At 40.9% G+C, this 18,210-nt stretch overlaps 1 protein-coding gene and 1 non-coding gene across 2 annotated transcripts; both read left to right on the top strand.

Annotated features, from left to right (window-relative positions):
- The first annotated feature begins 9,791 nt into the window (after positions 1–9,791).
- LOC135506994 (small ribosomal subunit protein eS1) lies at positions 9,792–17,268 on the top strand. The gene is made up of 6 exons (XM_064926444.1): positions 9,792–9,891; positions 10,726–10,829; positions 11,761–11,948; positions 15,722–15,930; positions 16,440–16,549; positions 17,106–17,268. The coding sequence occupies exons 1-6, from the start codon at positions 9,830–9,832 to the stop codon at positions 17,231–17,233; spliced, it is 801 nt and encodes a 266-aa protein (XP_064782516.1). The 5' UTR covers positions 9,792–9,829; the 3' UTR covers positions 17,234–17,268.
- Positions 16,577–16,708, top strand: LOC135507273 (small nucleolar RNA SNORA17). The gene has a single exon (XR_010450635.1). It is a non-coding gene; the product is annotated as a small nucleolar RNA SNORA17 (small nucleolar RNA).
- Positions 17,269–18,210: the final 942 nt, after the last annotated feature.

Below are 18,210 nucleotides of genomic sequence, written 5' to 3'. Positions count from 1 at the left end.
GTTAGGACAGTGTGCAGTGTGGTTGAGATTGTATCGTCTGTGGACCTGTTTGGGCGGTAAGCAAATTGGAGTGGGTCTAGGGTGTCAGGTAGGGTGGAGGTGATATGGTCCTTGACTAGTCTCTCAAAGCACTTCATGATGACGGAAGTGAGTGCTACGGGGTGGTAGTCGTTTAGCTCAGTTACCTTAGCTTTCTTGGGAACAGGAACAATGGTGGCCCTCTTGAAGCATGTGGGAACAGCAGACTAGTAGACTGTGTCATTTTTGAAGGGGACTGTGTCACACAGTCTGCTGCTGGCTAAGTATTTACTGATTATTTTACACCACACACCTGAGGCAGGTAGAAAAGTAATCTTTACAAGCCCATATGTATCCCATGTAGAGTCAATAACAGTGTGCTGCTTGTTGGCTATGGAGGGGGTGGAGTGAAAAGCCAGCAGAAGGCTGTGTGATACAGTCCACCGCCAAAGCTAATTATATTTGGTTAGTAGAGATGCGACTGAGTGTTTCCCACCACAGTTTAAATGAGACAGGTAGTAAAGTTGTTGCTCTACACCCCAAAAAGTCCCTGTTGTCAAGCACAAGAGACCAATTTAAGTTTTGCAGACTCTATTGAATAATTCCAATAACATATATTTGTATTTTATTAAAAGTGTATTTCTTTAAATGGAGCCTACACAATAGCTATCAACATTCCAGTATTTGTTTAAACCTTCCAAAGAAATGCATAAATAATACAAGACAATTAATGCATTGGTTGCAATGCTGTGAAAAACAGTTGTACCGCACTAGATTGCAAAAAAAAAATCGATATTCCCAAAGTTTAGCATGTATTTACATAGGGACTCTTATTCACGGGGGAAAAATCCGCGATCGTGCTGCCAACATAAAATCCTGCTGCTAAGAGAACAGTAATGAGTGAAGCATGCGCGGTGGGCATCGAGTGACTGACAGAGTGTCTCAGGCGTTGATATGGTCTCAGGTGTAGCCCAGGTGGATGGCGCTGTGGACTTGTTCATGCCAGGGACAGAGGGGAGGCTAATAATGCAGGAAACGAGAAGGGCTTCACAAATGTTCGGTTCCAACGGAATAGAGTCTAGTGTACAATTTCGCCTCATATTGCAGCTGGTTGGCCTATAATGCAGAGACGTCTAAAGGCAAGAGGAAGATACTTGCTCTAGTCAGGAGTCATCTACTGCTGTGCACTCAAAGACATACCAGAGATTTTGCATTAAAAAATTGCATATAAAAACTCTAAGGATTAGGCTGTAATAATGGTTGTCAATATAATGTTTATTTTTTCCTATAGGCAGACTTTAGGCATTATCTACCCACATTATGCAACTACAGTGCCTTGCGAAAGTATTCGGCCCCCTTGAACTTTGCGACCTTTTGCCACATTTCAGGCTTCAAACATAAAGATAGAAAACTGTATTTTTTTGTGAAGAATCAACAAGTGGGACACAATCATGAAGTGGAACGACATTTATTGGATATTTCAAACTTTTTTTAACAAATCAAAAACTGAAAAATTGGGCGTGCAAAATTATTCAGCCCCTTTACTTTCAGTGCAGCAAACTCTCTCCGGAAGTTCAGTGAGGATCTCTGAATGATCCAATGTTGACCTAAATGACTAATGATGATAAATACAATCCACCTGTGTGTAATCAAGTCTCCGTATAAATGCACCTGCACTGTGATAGTCTCAGAGGTCCGTTAAAAGCGCAGAGAGCATCATGAAGAACAAGGAACACACCAGGTAGGTCCGAGATACTGTTGTGAAGAAGTTTAAAGCCGGATTTGGATACAAAAAGATTTCCCAAGCTTTAAACATCCCAAGGAGCACTGTGCAAGCGATAATATTGAAATGGAAGGAGTATCAGAACACTGCAAATCTACCAAGACCTGGCCGTCCCTCTAAACTTTCAGCTCATACAAGGAGAAGACTGATCAGAGATGCAGCCAAGAGGCCCATGATCACTCTGGATGAACTGCAGAGATCTACAGCTGAGGTGGGAGACTCTGTCCATAGGACAACAATCAGTTGTATATTACACAAATCTGGCCTTTATGGAAGAGTGGCAAGAAGAAAGCCATTTCTTAAAGATATCCATAAAAAGTGTTGTTTAAAGTTTGCCATAAGCCACCTGGGAGACACACCAAACATGTGGAAGAAGGTGCTCTGGTCAGATGAAACCAAAATTGAACTTTTTGGCAACAATGCAAAACGTTATGTTTGGCGTAAAAGCAACACAGCTCATCACCCTGAACACACCATACCCACTGTCAAACATGGTGGTGGCAGCATCATGGTTTGGGCCTGCTTTTCTTCAGCAGGGACAGGGAAGATGGTTAAAATTGATGGGAAGATGGATGGAGCCAAATACAGGACCATTCTGGAAGAAAACCTGATGGAGTCTGCAAAAGACCTGAGACTGGGACCGAGATATGTCTTCCAACAAGACAATGATCCAAAACATAAAGCAAAATCTACAATGGAATGGTTCAAAAATAAACATATCCAGGTGTTAGAATGGCCAAGTCAAAGTCCAGACCTGAATCCAATCGAGAATCTGAGGAATACCTAGGATAGGATAAAGTAATCCTTCTCACCCCCTTAAATGATTTAGATGCACTACTGTAAAGTGGCTGTTCCACTGGATGTCATAAGGTGAATTCACCAATTTGTAAGTCGCTCTGGATAAGAGCGTCTGCCAAATGACTTAAATGTAAATGTAAATGTAAATGTGAAAGAACTGAAAACTGCTGTTCACAAATGCTCTCCATCCAACCTCACTGAGCTCGAGCTGTTTTGCAAGGAGGAATGGGACAAAATGTCAGTCTCTCGATGTGCAAAACTGATAGAGACATACCCCAAGTGACTTACAGCTGTAATCGCAGCAAAAGGTGGCACTACAAAATATTAACTTAAGGGGGCTGAATAATTTTGCACGCCCAATTTTTCAGTTTTTGATTTGTTAAAAAAGTTTGAAATATCCAATAAATGTCGTTCCACTTCATGATTGTGTCCCACTTGTTGTTGATTCGTCACAAAAAAAATACTGTTTTATATCTTTATGTTTGAAGCCTGAAATGTGGCAAAAGGTCGCAAAGTTCAAGGGGGCCGAATACTTTCGCAAGGCACTGTATGGTTACAGTTGTATAGAAGGGGTGTAACGGGTTTCTTCCAACTCCTCCTCTGACGAAGAGGTGGAACAAGGATCGGACCAAAATGCAGCGTGGTTCGTTAGATACATCTTTAATGATAAAGAAAACACGATCAATACAAAACAACAAACGTCAAAAACCAAAACAGCCCTGACTGGTGCAACAAACACAGAGACAGGAACAATCACCCACAAACACACAGTGAAACCCAGGCTACCTAAATATGGTTCCCAATCAGAGACAACGATAATCACCTGACTGATTGAGAACCGCCTCAGGCAGCCATAGACTAATCTATACACCCCACACAACCCCAAGACGAAACACACTACAAATAAACCCATGTCACACCCTGGCCTGACCCAATAAATGAAGATAACATAATAAATATAGACCAGGGCGTGACAAGGGGAAACATTTGTAACATGTTTATATTATTGCTGAAAACAAAACAAGACTCTTGAAAACAAGAGTAGACAAAATAATGTCCTGCTGTAAAAAAAAAAATGTAAGTCATATTCACATGAGATATGTAAATTGTAATTCTTCTCTCTATAGTCCATGCAGTGGAACATTGACAGCTGTAATGTAACCGGAGGTGATAGAAACCAGACATTAAAACGATGTGACAGCGATGCTTCTCTTGCCTCTTCCAGTCACTGACCCATGTTGCAAGAAAGGATTTGCACTGTACTTGTGCACATGACATTAAAACTTGAAACTTGTTTAAGACGTTTATGAGACCAAATAGATAGGTTTCTATTTCATTTAGCCTACGTATATTGAATAGCCTATGTATGATTGAAATGTAGTCAAAGATCAAATGCAATGTATTTGAACAAAGATCATTATTGCATCATAAAGATGTGTGTCTCCTCTCATCTCCTAGGAGGCTCTGATACAGGATGACTTCAGTTGCTCAGTGGAATGTGGGATGGCTCCCAGTCCTAGGTTGCATCCTAAATGGCACAATATTCCCTATATAGTGCACTACTTTTTACCAGGGCCCATAAGGCTCTCGTCAAAAGGAGTGCACTGTGTGGGGAATAATGTGCCCTTTTAGGACGCAGTTCTAGTGCTGTTGCCAAGGAGTCAGGCAGCGCCACAATTCTTTTGACCTCACAAGCAGTCCCTCTCCCTGGGGACACTGGGACACAAGGCAGTCAGTTGAGTTCCAGCATCAGACAATGGTTGCGTCCCAAATGGCACCCTGTTCCTTTTAATGTGTGCTCCATTTGACCAGAGCCCTATGGGGAATAGGGGGCTCTGATCAAAAGAAGTGCACTGTAAAGGAAATAGGGTTCCATTTGGGACGTAGCCAAAGTCAAGGTTGGTCTCAGTAGCAGTGACCTGAAATACAAGTGCTTACTACAGTAAAATGCTTTAATTTACATGCAGGATACATTGAGTGGGTTCAAGTCAAGACACATTTGCACTGACTTACCTGAGGTAACCTACAAAATGAAAGTAAGAGAGAGTGTTGATATAGTAACTTGTATTTCATAGTTGGCTGTTGAACTGCAACCTTGATGATGTAAATTAAATACACATTTCATTTACAACATTTTCTTTTCTTGTTTTGTCTTTTGTGTTCCACAACGCATTAATGAATTCAGCTACTCACACAGCTTTGTGCCAAAGTGCTGTCATCTTTTGATTGGATGAACATTCATTATATCTTTCCAAATCAATACCTAAGGGAAATATATATATTTTTGAAATATCCTGAACAAATAAGGGCTGCTAAAACCATACGGTTCGAACACACATACTCTTGACTGTTTTCTTTAAGAAATGTATTCTGCGTAAAGCTTGGATTTACTTTGAACCCCCCCATGGGGCAGATTCGATCAGAAAACTAAGCTGAGTGAAGGCTGTTGCATTATGATGACAAGAGGGAATTACACATGTCTCTCCAGAGACTACCCACTGGGCACAGATGTCAATTCAAGGTCTATTTCACTTTGGTTCAATGTCATTTTGTTGAAATGACATGGACAGGGCCGGTTTAATGCAGGGGATACTGGGGCTGAAGCCCCTGGGCCCAGGCCAGTGGGGGGCCCAAGAAGCATATATACAGTATATAATATATATTTTTTTACTGCAACCGCAAACCACAGGAGGATTCAGGAGCTCACTCTCAATGAGTGTAGACAACCTGCTGCTCAGCCTCCAGTATTTATGCTGCAGTAGTTTATGTGTCGGGGGGCTGGGGTCAGTTTGTTATATCTGGAGTACTTCTCCTGTCCAATTCGGTGTCCTGTGTGAATCTAAGTGTGCGTTCTCTAATTCTCTCCTTCTCTCTCTCGGAGGACCTGAGCCCTAGGACCATGCCCCAGGACTACCTGACATGATGACTCCTTGCAGTCCCCAGTCCACCTGGCCGTGCTGCTGCTCCAGTTTCAACTGTTCTACCTTATTATTATTCGACCATGCTGGTCATTTATGAACATTTGAACATCTTGGCCATGTTCTGTTATAATCTCCACCCGGCACAGCCGGAAGAGGACTGGCCACCCCACATATGCTCTCTCTAATTCTCTTTCTTTCTCTCTCTCGGAGGACCTGAGCCCTAGGACCATGCCCCAGGACTACCTGACATGATGACTCCTTGCTGCCCCAGTCCACCTGGCCGTGCTGCTGCTCCAGTTTCAACTGTTCTGCCTTATTATTATTCGACCATGCTGGTCATTTATGAACATTTGAACATCTTGGCCATGTTCTGTTATAATCTCTATCCGGCACAGCCAGAAGAGGACTGGCCACCCCACATAGCCTGGTTCCTCTCTAGGTTTCTTCCTAGGTTTTGGCCTTTCTAGGGAGTTTTTCCTAACCACCGTGCATCTACACCTGCATTGCTTGCTGTTTGGGGTTTTAGGCTGGGTTTCTGTATAGCACTTTGAGATATCAGCTGATGTACGAAGGGCTATATAAATAAATTTGATTTGATTTGCTGCTGTCGCTCTATTAATCATCAGATGGGGGGAGGAGAGGAGGTATGGTTCCCACGTGGGTAACTGGGGGGCCCTGCCTTGATTGGGTAACCGATTAATAAAAAACTGCATAATAAATACATGTGACTGGTCAATTGCGTGAGTCAGGGGCTGGGTCCAAAAGCTCAAAAAAAATAATTACGTTTTTTAAAATTCAACCACAGGAGCCTGCTCTCAATGTTCAAAATACCCCAGATAGCATAATTTAGCCACAGAGGATCAATAGTTTCAAAAACATAACTGTGGATTAAATTGTATCACAAGTGCATACAGGTAACTGACAAAAAAAAGGAAACACCAGCATAAAGTGTCTTAGTGTATTGGGTCACCACAAGCTGCCAGAACAGCTTCAATGCGCCTTGGCATAGATTCTACAAGTGGACAAAAACCATGCCAGGAAAATGCACCCCACACACCATGACATACACTTTGTATCCCTCACTTACTCAAGTGTTTCCTTTATTTTGGCAGTTACCAGTTGCCTACAGTCGGGGGGGCACAATTTGACCAGCGTGCACGCCAAATGTACAGCTTGTTGCATTGTGGCCATAGACATATAATCCATAAAAGGGATTTGGAACCTCTTACCCTGGCAATTTGAGTGTTAAACTCATGGGTACACTATCATTGGCTGCCAGTCCTGATTTCAATGGAAACTGCCATCTATGGATTATATTCTATGCGGCTGTCACTTTGCCTTTTGCAAATTTCGAAATACAATCGTGGAGAAAATGTACAGTTTGGAAAGCAAGCAACGTTGATTCAATCAGTGTGTGCCCAGTGGGTAAATGTATCCTTGTGATGATGATGATGATGATGTCACGGCTTTCTTGTGGTGAAGGAGAGGAGGACCAAAATGCAGCGTGGCTATTTAGATTCATGTTAAATGAACAAAAGAACACGAACAGTACAAAAACAATAAACGTAACGAGAAAACCTAAACAGCCTATACTGGTGCAAACTAACACAGAGACAGGAACAATCACCCACCACCACACAGTGAAACCCAGGCTACCAAAGTATGATTCTCAATCAGAGACAACTAATGACACCTGCCTCTGATTGAGAACCATACTGGGCCGAAACATAGAAATACCCAAATCATAGAAAAACAAACATAGACTGCCCACCCCAACTCACGCCCTGACCATACTAAATAATGACAAAACAAAGGAAGTAAAGGTCAGAACGTGACAGATGATGCCTTTCTGAATAGGAGGCTGATTTTTAGCAGCATGCTACAGAAGGTAGGCAATATGGCAGGCAATCAAGATCATATTTTTTGGAGGCATGTTGTGAGAGAAGAGGATGCTGCACCTCTCTTGATTTGGGTGGTGATATCAACAAGGCAAGAAGGTCAAAACGTTTTCAGTGACAAGAGTAAGACCTTTTTGGGCGCCTGCTGATTTTAAAGCCAGGTGAGTGGTTCAAAACGTTTTCAGTGTCCAGAGTAAGACCTTTTTGGGCGCCTGCTGATTTTAAAGCCAGGTGAGTGGTTCAAAACGTTTTCAGTGTCCAAAGTAAGACCTTTTTGGGGCACCTTCTGATTTTAAAGCCAGGTGAGGGGTTCAAAACGTTTTCAGTGACAAGATAAGAACTTAATCCATGTTGGATGGTTGTTGAGCTTTAAAGACCACCACTTCCATTCTCCTGATCAGGGATTATCCCTGACAAGGAGATGACAGGAACGTTATTAATTCTATTTACATTCATCTTCACTAGGTGTTACAACATGTCTCTAACATGCATATTCACAGACTCATTTATACAATGTATATGATTTATGTATACTGAACATGTGAGGGATTTGGCCAAATTAGGCCTCACCAATATTAGGACACATGTTGAACATTAAAGGGTACTTTTCAGATACTGTATAGAATCTTAGAAAAAGAGTGCTATCTAGAAGGGTTCTTCAGCTGTCCCCATAAGAGAACCCTTTGAAGAACCTTTAATAGTTCCTTGTAGAACTCTTTTAGGTTCAATGAAGAACCCTTTTGGAACCCTTTTTTCTAAGAGTGTAGAGACAATGTAGGTCTAGAATGAATGTATGTCAATGTTTACATTGTCACCAGGTTCAGCCCAGCTAGGCATCATCCCTAACCCTGTAATTGACACAGTTGTATCAGTGTCCTAATAACGGGAGGAGGCAAGACACACCTGCATGGAATGTTAACAGTTTGAGATTCAGGTTCAACCTGTTTTCTTCATGAAATATTCACTTGTTGGTTCACTAATACAGCATATCAGGGCTGACTGTCACGCAGTGTACTTGGCTGACTGAATAGTGTAATACAGTGCAGAGTATTGAGTAATATACATGCATATAACATATAGTTTAACATAATAACATGTATATAACATGTAGTTTAACATAATAACATGCATAAAATATATAGTTTAACATAATAATATGCATATAAGATGTAGTTTAACATAATAACATGCATATAACATATAGTTTAACATAATAACATGAATATAACATATAGTTTAACATAATAACATGCATATAACATATAGTTTAACATAATAACATGAATATAACATATAGTTTAACATAATAACATGCATATAACATATAGTTTAACATAATAACATGCATATAAGATATAGTTTAACATAATAATATGCATATAAGATATAGTTTAACATAATAACATGCATATAAGATGTAGTTTAACACTTGTTGTGAATAGTTAAGTCAGTGTTTTCCAAACTCCAAGGGATGCATGTCTTGTTTTTAAGCCCTAGCACTACACATCTGATTAAAAATAATCAACGCAACATTACATTATGATTACTTGAATCAGCTGTGTAGAGCTAGGCCAAAACTATAACATGTATACCCTGGGGTCCCCTGGACCGAGTTTGGAAAACACTGAGTTAAGTCAATATTATGTTTCTTTTCTCGGAATTCAGGAGAATAGTCTTTCCTTCATCATGAATATGTGAGTGAATATTTCGGTTGAAGTTATTTAAGTTATTATGGGTCTGCTCATATGACTGCTAATTTCTCCAAAGACAGTGACTGTAAATTTAATTTGGTTAATTTGTGAAAGTGTTGGTGCATCATATTTCACTGCCACAGTAAAAGCCAGCGGCTGATCTAATTTATATTTTATACTCAGTTACATGTTTATGCATATATTCATTCATTCTGGAACAGAGATTTATATTATTATAAATCATATATGAATTATATAATATTCTTATGTACTAATTTACAGAATTTCAGACAAACAACACAATATGTGTCAGACTGAATGTCAATCATTCATGTGAGCGTCTGAACTGAGCGAACTGTCAAAGTGGGTGTGTTTAATTGTTTATTTGGATCCGCATTAGCTTTTGCAGAAGCAGCAGCTATTTGTAGTGGATACAGAAGATATTTCTATTTGTAGTGGATACAGTAGATAGAAATATCAATATTATAGCATAACAATACCATATCATACAATGTAGCAAACACTTCCTGAGTTTATTAAATGTTGTTATAACGTATCAAATAAAGGACTGCGATATCACGCTTAGGCCAGTAGAGAACGACAACGTGCTAGTTTTGAGGTCTCAACATATCGCGAGTCGCGAGATGTGAGAAATCTCAGCTCTATCTTTAACACTCGCGATAATTCCTATTTCCTCCTCTTTCACTCCCTGTAGCCAACATGGCAGTCGGCAAGAATAAGAGGCTGACCAAAGGTGGCAAAAAAGGTGCCAAAAAGAAGATGTAAGTAGCGCAATTGATCCATTAAATCATGCAATGTACACTATTAAGTTCAGGTTATTGACTTTCAGTTTGAAAATGTGAAGGATGAGGTTGATTTTAACTGGATGCATTCAGTCTGGTCACTGTTGCTAATCTGCTAGGCTCACTGCGCATTCAGGGTTCATGTGTTTGTACATAAGCGACACTGAACTGTTACAAAAGAGTCTGTCGAAGTCGTAACACAGGCTGCATATCGTGAAGCATTTTATTTAAATGTGCCGAAATGCACTCATTGTCTGTAGTCTAGCGACATCCTCTGGGACAAGCAAAGCTGCCTAAGTAGATCATTCATGTAACTATGGTGGCTAGCAAGATGGCAGATATGGCCATCCATGAACATAACGTGGACAACGTTAGCTAGACGAAGTATTTTCTACGATATGGTATGGTCAGGTCAAACAGGATCAAAGTATTGTAGCCAAGCCAGCCAGGGCTACATGAACGTGGTGCCAACCCTTCAGTCGTTAGCGAGAAAAGGAAAATTTATCAGATAAGATATAAATTTAGCCAGTTTGCTGGGCCTTACATTAGTAACTAGCTAGCTAACGATATGGTATTCCGGTCATCTTTTATTGTTTAGCCAGGTGCCTGTTGAATTTCCACGTTTTGATTGTGCTGAAAGTTGACGTTGATACCATTGCCAACATTTGACCATAACAAGTTAACGTTAGTCCTTTGGTTGGTTTCGCGTAAACTAGACTGCAACCTTAGTTTCTTTAGCTAGCTACATAGGCCTGTGTCATCAAAACAGATTAACAGAACTGATATTGACCACACTACTTTCTCTATCCCCAGTGTCGACCCTTTCTCCAAGAAGGACTGGTATGATGTCAAGGCACCCGCTATGTTCAACATCCGCAACATTGGCAAGACCTTGGTCTCCAGGACTCAGGGAACCCGTAAGTTTGCTTTTCCAACCGATGTAGATTAATGGAGCATCATTAACCACATGGTTCAGTAGTGATGGCTACCAGTATAAAGACCAACATGCAGCAAAAAAACTGCAGACTGTAGTTCTGTGGAATTAAAACACCGTTTGGAAACTAGGGGTTGATTTAAAGTGAGGTGACTAAAACGGGAACTCCTGACCTTGTACTGTAACCAGTTAGCTAGATAGCCTAATTCAACTAGCTTTGGAACAACTTCGGGAGTCTGTATATTGGTTGGACTCCTCGATGTGCATCGTTCTCTTAGGTGGCGATGGCTGCTAACCATACCGCAGTATAACCGGCTTCGCCAAAAATGTTTCCTGTCAACAAAAGCATATGTATAATCTCTTGGAATTTACCAGACAAAGTGAAATGTCCCTCGCTGTCAAATAAACATCGGTATCCAACTTTTGTCCGAACTGCACCATATTCCTGCCAAGTTAGACGGCGGTCTGCCATTAGTTCACGCAAGACTTCCTACCACAAAATGTAACATTTTATTTAATAGCGAGGTGCACATTTCACTACATCTGGTAAGTAGAGTTCCTAGCGATTATACAAGTGCTTTTGTTGGCAGGAAGCATTTGTTTGGCGAAGCTGACCCTGGTGGTAAGGTTATTTTCCGTCAAAACACCAGAACGATGCTCAACTCGGAGTCCCGACTAATAGTTGTCCTAAAACTACCATTTAATATGGGTTTGTTGGTCAGTAATGTCCCTTTTTAGTTTTCCCTTTTAAAATTGGATTTGTTTGTACCGTACTTAACACAATGGGAATGCACAATGACATTGTTTCGGCCCAATGATTGCCACTGATTACTGGTAAAGAGATCTGCTGATGATCCCTGCCTTGGTCTCCATACCCCTCGCCGCGTATCACATCAACTAATCTGTTCTACTAGGAATTGCCTCTGATGGTCTGAAGGGACGTGTGTTCGAGGTGAGCCTTGCTGACCTGCAGAACGATGAGGTGGCCTTCCGCAAGTTCAAGCTGATCTCAGAAGACGTGCAGGGCAAGAACTGTCTGACCAACTTCCACGGCATGGACCTGACCCGTGACAAGATGTGCTCCATGGTCAAGAAGTGGCAGGTGAGGAATCCTACAGGAGGATGTAGCACAGCTGGATTTGTTGAGATATTGTAATTTTGATATGCATTTATAATCACAGTACAAAACGGATGGAAATAGGTAGTACTGTCATTAAAGGTGCAATATGCAAAAATCACTCTGCCATTTAGTTTGCCTAATTTCAGTTTGTTTGACAAAACAACCAGTCATTGTTTAGAGAATCATTATACCATCTAAACCAATGTAGTATTTTGTGTTTTCAGCTGTTTCAAGCTGGTCTGCAAAACTTAAGAACAGGAAGCATTTCAAAAAAACCATCTACTGCTTCTTATACTTGCTTTCAATGAGAATGACAGAGCTATTTCTATGTCAATTTGGTTGGATCGCCCAAAAAGTGTCATTGCAACTTTAAGCTGGAAGGTGCCGCCATTCCTTCAGTTTTTCTCAGCACATGTGGAATGTAAACCACAATTTCAATGTTGTACCATTATGCGTAATCTCAACACTATGAATTAGAGAGTAATCGGAAGGGCCGATTTCAAGTTTTCATAACCATCGGAAATCTGTTTTTTTTGGGACAGCGATTTGGCTGATATTTTATTTTTGGGGGGACACCTTTTTATTTAATCTCTATCTAACTAGACAAGTCAGTTAACTTTTTGCGACTCCAACGGGAGCGTAATCATAGCCTCAAGCTCATTACCATAACACAACGTTTCCTATTAATGAAAATCGCAAATTAAATGAAATAAATATATTGAAACACAAGCTTAGCCTTTTGTTAACCTCTTGATGCTATGGGGGCGCTATTTCATTTTTGGATAAAAAGACGTGCCCGTTTTAAGCGCAATATTTTGTCTCAAAAAGATGCTCGACTATGCATATAATTGATAGCTTTGGAAAGAACACACTCTGACGTTTCCAGAACTGCAAATATATTCTCTGTGGGTGCCCTAGAACGGGAGCTACAGGCAAAACCAAGATGAAACGGCATCCAGGAAACCAGCAGGATTTTTGAGGCTCCGTTTTCCATTGTCTCCTTATATGGCTGTGAATGCGAGAGGAATGAGCCTGCCCTTTCTGTCGTTTCCCCAAGGTGTCTGCAGCATTGTGACGTATTTGTAGGCATATCATTGGAAGATTGACCATAAGAGACTACATTTTCCAGGTGTCCGCCCGGTGTCCTCCGTCGAAATTGGTGCGTCTTTTTCAGCTGCTGGTATTTTCCCATGCGATTCTGAGGGGAAAGCAGGCTTCCACGAACTGCATATCAATGAAGAGATATGTGAAAAAAACACCTTGAGGATTGATTCCAAACAACGTTTGCCATGTTTCGGTCGATATTATGGAGTTAATTCGGAAAAAGTTTGACGTTTTGGTGACTGAATTTTCGGTTCATTTCGGTAGCCAAATGTGATGTACAAAACGGAGCGATTTCTCCTACACAAAGATTCTTTCAGGAAAAACTGCGTATTTGGTATGTAACTGAGAGTCTCCTCATTGAAAACATCCGAAGCTCTTCAAAGGTAAATTATTTTATTTATTTGGTTATCTGGTTTTTGTGAAAATGTTGCGTGCTAAATGCTACTCAAAATGCTAAGCTAGCTTAGCATACTCTTACACAAATGATTAATTTGCTATGGTTCAAAAGCATATTTTGAAAATCTGGGATGACAGTGTTGTTAAGAAAAGGCTAAGCTTGAGAGCAGGCGCATTATTTTCATTTTATTTGCGATTTTCAGAAATCGTTAACGTTGCGTTATGCTAATGAACCTGAGGCTTTATTCACGATCCCGGATCCGGGATGGGGAGTATCAAGAGTTAACCAGGCAAGTCAGTTAAGAACACATTCTTATTTTCAATGACGGACTGGGAACAGTGGGTTAACTGCCTGTTCAGGGGCAGAACGACAGAACGCCAAACATTTTTCCAAATTAGCTCCATAATATCGACAAACATGGCAAAAGTTGTTTAGAATCAATCCTCAAGGTGTTTTTCACATCTCTTCGATGATAAATAATTAGTGGCATCAGAGGCGAACGGAAAAATAGTGCAGCTGGAGATTACTCAATAATTGCGACGGAGGACACCAAGCGACCACCTTGTAGATGTAGTCTCTTATGGTCAATCTTCCAATGATGTGCCTACAAATACGTCACAATGCTGCAGACACCTTGGGGAAAACTTAAGCTGACTCCTAGCTCCTCCACAGCCATATAAGGAGTCATTGCCATGAGGCGGTTTCAAAAAATGCGGCACTTCCTGATTGGATTTTTATCTGGGTTTTTTCTGTAACATCAGTTCTGTGGCACTCACAGACAATATCTTTGCAGTTTTGGAAAGTCAGTGTTTTTTTCCAAAGCTGTCAATTATATGCATAGTCGCATCTTTTCGTGACAAAATATCTTGTTTAAAATGGGAACTTTTTTCATCCCAAAAATGTAAATAGCGCCCCCTAGTTATAAAAGGTTAAGAAAACATTCTTATTTTCAATGACTGCATAGGAACGATGGGTTAACTGCCTTGTTCAGGGGCAGAACGACAGGTTTTTACCTTGTCGGCTCGGGGGATTCAATCTTGCAACCTTACAGTTAACTAGTCCGACGCTCTAACCACCTGATTACATTGCACTCCACGAGGAGACTGCCTGTTACGCGAATGCAGTAAGTTTGTCACTTCTCTTGCGTTCATTGCACGCAGACTCAGGGTATATGCAACAGTTTGGGCCGCCTAATTTGCACATAACATTGAAGGTTGTTTAATGTAACGGGAATATTTAGACTTAGGGATTCCACCCGTAAGATAAAATACGTAACGGTTCCGTATTTCACTACAATAATAAACGTCTTGTTTTCGAGATTATAGTTTCCAGATTCAACCATATTAATGACCTAAGGCTCATATTTCTGTGTGTTATCATGTTATAACTAAGTCTATGATTTTGATAGAGCAGTCGGACTGAGGGATGGTAGGTAGCAGCAGGCTCGTAAGCATTCATTCAAACAGTACTTTTGTGCTTTTGCCAGCGGCTGTTTATGACTTCGAGCCTACCAACTCCCGAGATTAGGCTGGTGTAACGTAACCATTGTGAAATGGCTAGCTAGTTAGCGGGGTGTGCGCTAATAGCATTTCCAAAGTCACTCGCTCTGAGACTTGGAGTAGTTGTTCCCCTTGCCCTGCAAGGGCCGTGGCTTTTGTGGAGCGATGGGTAGCGCTGCTTCGAGTGTGGCTGTTGTCGACGTGTTCCTGGTAATACTAAAGTGCCTATAAGAACATCCAATAGTCAAAGGTTAATGAAATACATATGGTATAGAGAGAGTCCTATAAATACTATATTAACTACAACCTAAAACCTCTTAATTTGGAATATTGAAGTCTCATGTTAAAAGGAACCACCAACTGTCATGTTCTGAGCAAGGAACTGAAACGTTAGCTTTTTTACATGGCACATATTGCACTTTTACTTTCTTCTCCACCACTTTGTGTTTGCATTTATTTAAACCAAATTGAACATGTTTCATTATGAGGCTAAATTGATTTATATTGATGTAATATACTAAGTTAAAATAAGTGTATATTCATTATTGTTGCAATTGTCATTATTATAAATAAATACAAATTATCCGTTTAATCGGTATCTGCTTTTTAAGTTCTCCAATCTGTATCGGCGTTGAAAAATCATAATCGGTTTACCTCTACTACAAATTAACCTCTGCCCTGTAATGTTATTGATAACGTGTTGGGCCCAATGTACCCAAAACTATCCATTAACCTTCATCCTGTCTCCCCGCCAGACCATGATTGAGGCCCATGTGGACGTGAAGACCACCGACGGCTACCTCCTGCGTCTGTTCTGCGTCGGCTTCACCAAGAAGCGCACCAACCAGATCAGGAAGACGTCGTACGCCCAGCACCAGCAGGTCCGTCAGATCAGGAAGAAGATGATGGAGATCATGACCCGTGAGGTCCAGACCAACGACCTGAAGGAAGTCGTCAACAAGCTGTAAGGACGTTCTCCTTCCTGTTGCTGGTTCAATAGAATGTTCTGCACTCTGGGAAGATGTGGTCCATGTGAAATGCATGTATGGGCATGCTTATTAATTGACTGTTAAATGAAGCAAATTTATTTCAACAGATTTTGCATGTGTCAGACACTTTTCCTGCATCTGAAATTGTGTACATTTAAGTTTTGATGTCTGGGTAAGTTGAATGGCATTCAATGAAGGCAGACGGGGCGGCAGGGTAGCCTAGTGGTTAGAGCGTTGGACTAGTAACAAAGGTTGCAAGTTCGAATCCCCGAGCTGACAAAGTACAAAATCTGTCATTCTGCCCCTGAACAGGCAGTTAACCCACTGTTCCTAGGCCGTCATTGAAAATAAGAATTTGTTCTTAACCTTTATTTTACTAGGCAAGTCAGTTATTTTTTTTTTTTTACTAGATCTCTCAGCCGGTCATTTTCAGTAGCCAAGCCAGGTTTCCTCTTACTGATTTACTTTTCCCTTTGTCCCCTAGGATCCCTGACTCCGTTGGCAAGGACATTGAGAAGGCCTGCCAGTCCATCTACCCCCTCCACGACGTCTACGTCAGGAAAGTTAAGATGCTGAAGAAGCCCAAATTTGAGTGTAAGTCACCTTGAACCTCAAACCTATCCTGCCCCTTGAGGCGTTGCAGTCTGACTGAAAGGGTCACGTCTGTGTCATAAGGGGCGGAGAGTGAAAGGGCTATGTCTACGCCAAGGACCCAGAACGGTGGGTACTTGGAGTGATCATGGCTCCGACAGATGGCACAATACTAGACAATTGATGGTGTGAAAGGCCTATTCAGGATCTTTGTCAACTTGCCATTCATTAAAGAACCTCAAAAACAACTAACCTAAAATAACCAGGGTTATTGAAGGTCATCTTAATCATGACCACCATAAGGTCCCCTTCCCAGCATCTGGCAGCATTTCTGATATTCCAGCAAGATGACTCAACACTTGTTTCTGTACGACATGATTGTGTCTTAACATATGTCTGTCTGCATTTACAAGCAGCCCATTTTAATTATTAGCAAAAAGATCAGATTTGGATTGTGTAAACACAGCCTAGCATACTAAATTATCCAATATGGCTTTCTCTAATAGCCTGTTGTGTTGTACTCTGGTGTTGTGCTTAGATTATTCTTGTCTCCTTCCAGTGGGCAAACTGATGGAGCTACACGGTGAGGGTGGTGGCAGCAGTACAGCCAAGCCCTCTGGGGATGACACTGGGGCTAAGGTGGATAGGGCCGACGGCTACGAGCCCCCCATCCAAGAGACCGTCTAAACACCTGACAGATTTAATAAAAAATGTAAATGATACTCAACTGTTGGCGTCTTCTGTTAATGGGATGGTTGTTTAGTAAGGTATTTTGTATAGAGCTATTCTTTTTCAGTCAAAAAGAAAAGCTCTATACAAAAATAAACTCTGTTGGACAATGTCAAATTCTAAAACTAACATCTCTGGTGGACATTCCTGCAGTCAGCATGCCAATTGCACACTCCCTTAACTTGAGACATCTGTGGCATTGTTGGAACTGCACATTTTAGTGGCCTTTGTCCACAGCACAAGGTACACCTGTGTAATGATCATGCTGTTTAATCAGGTGAATGGGTTCTTCGCAAAGGTGAAATGCCCACCAACAGGGATGTAAATAATTGGTGCACATGACATTTTTGGGATCTTATTTCAGCTTATGGGTCCAACACTTTACAGTATAAAAGTTATAAATGCTACCTGTAATGTAACCATGGCACTCATGCTCAAATTAAGATTCAAGGGGCTCAATTACATCTTATTGCAATATAGGTCAAATATAAACCCTTCTCAGTATTGTGGTTTTACTGTAAAAACAAGCCAACTGAGATTAATTAGGCCTCAAATGTGCTATTGGGTCATTCCTATGTGGTGCCTTTTCTGTCTTCAGGAAAAATCTTGGTGTAAAATGTGGATCCCACAAGGCCACTATCCTTTACCATAAACATCTTGAAAGGGAATTATGGATTTAACACCTTTCAGTGGATGATTGTTTTGCTATGTCCCCGGGTGCTATCAACTTCCGAGAAATATAAGCCATAAATTATTTTCTTGAACAATCTGATTTGTCCGTGATCACTTTCCATCCCGTTTGTAATTCTCCATTTAAGAAAACCCCTTCCTACAATGATGCCACATTCAGGAAGTGTCAATTTATTTGATGGGAAAACAATGGTGCAAAGTTAAATAAAATTTCTACCCACCCTGTTAGGCTAATTTGGATAATT

This window comes from Oncorhynchus masou, chromosome 20 (assembly GCF_036934945.1).
Source record: "Oncorhynchus masou masou isolate Uvic2021 chromosome 20, UVic_Omas_1.1, whole genome shotgun sequence".
Taxonomy (NCBI): Eukaryota; Metazoa; Chordata; class Actinopteri; order Salmoniformes; family Salmonidae; genus Oncorhynchus; species Oncorhynchus masou.
The sequence above is the reverse complement of the archived record's forward strand: the minus strand, read 5'-3'. Positions and strand labels throughout refer to the sequence as shown.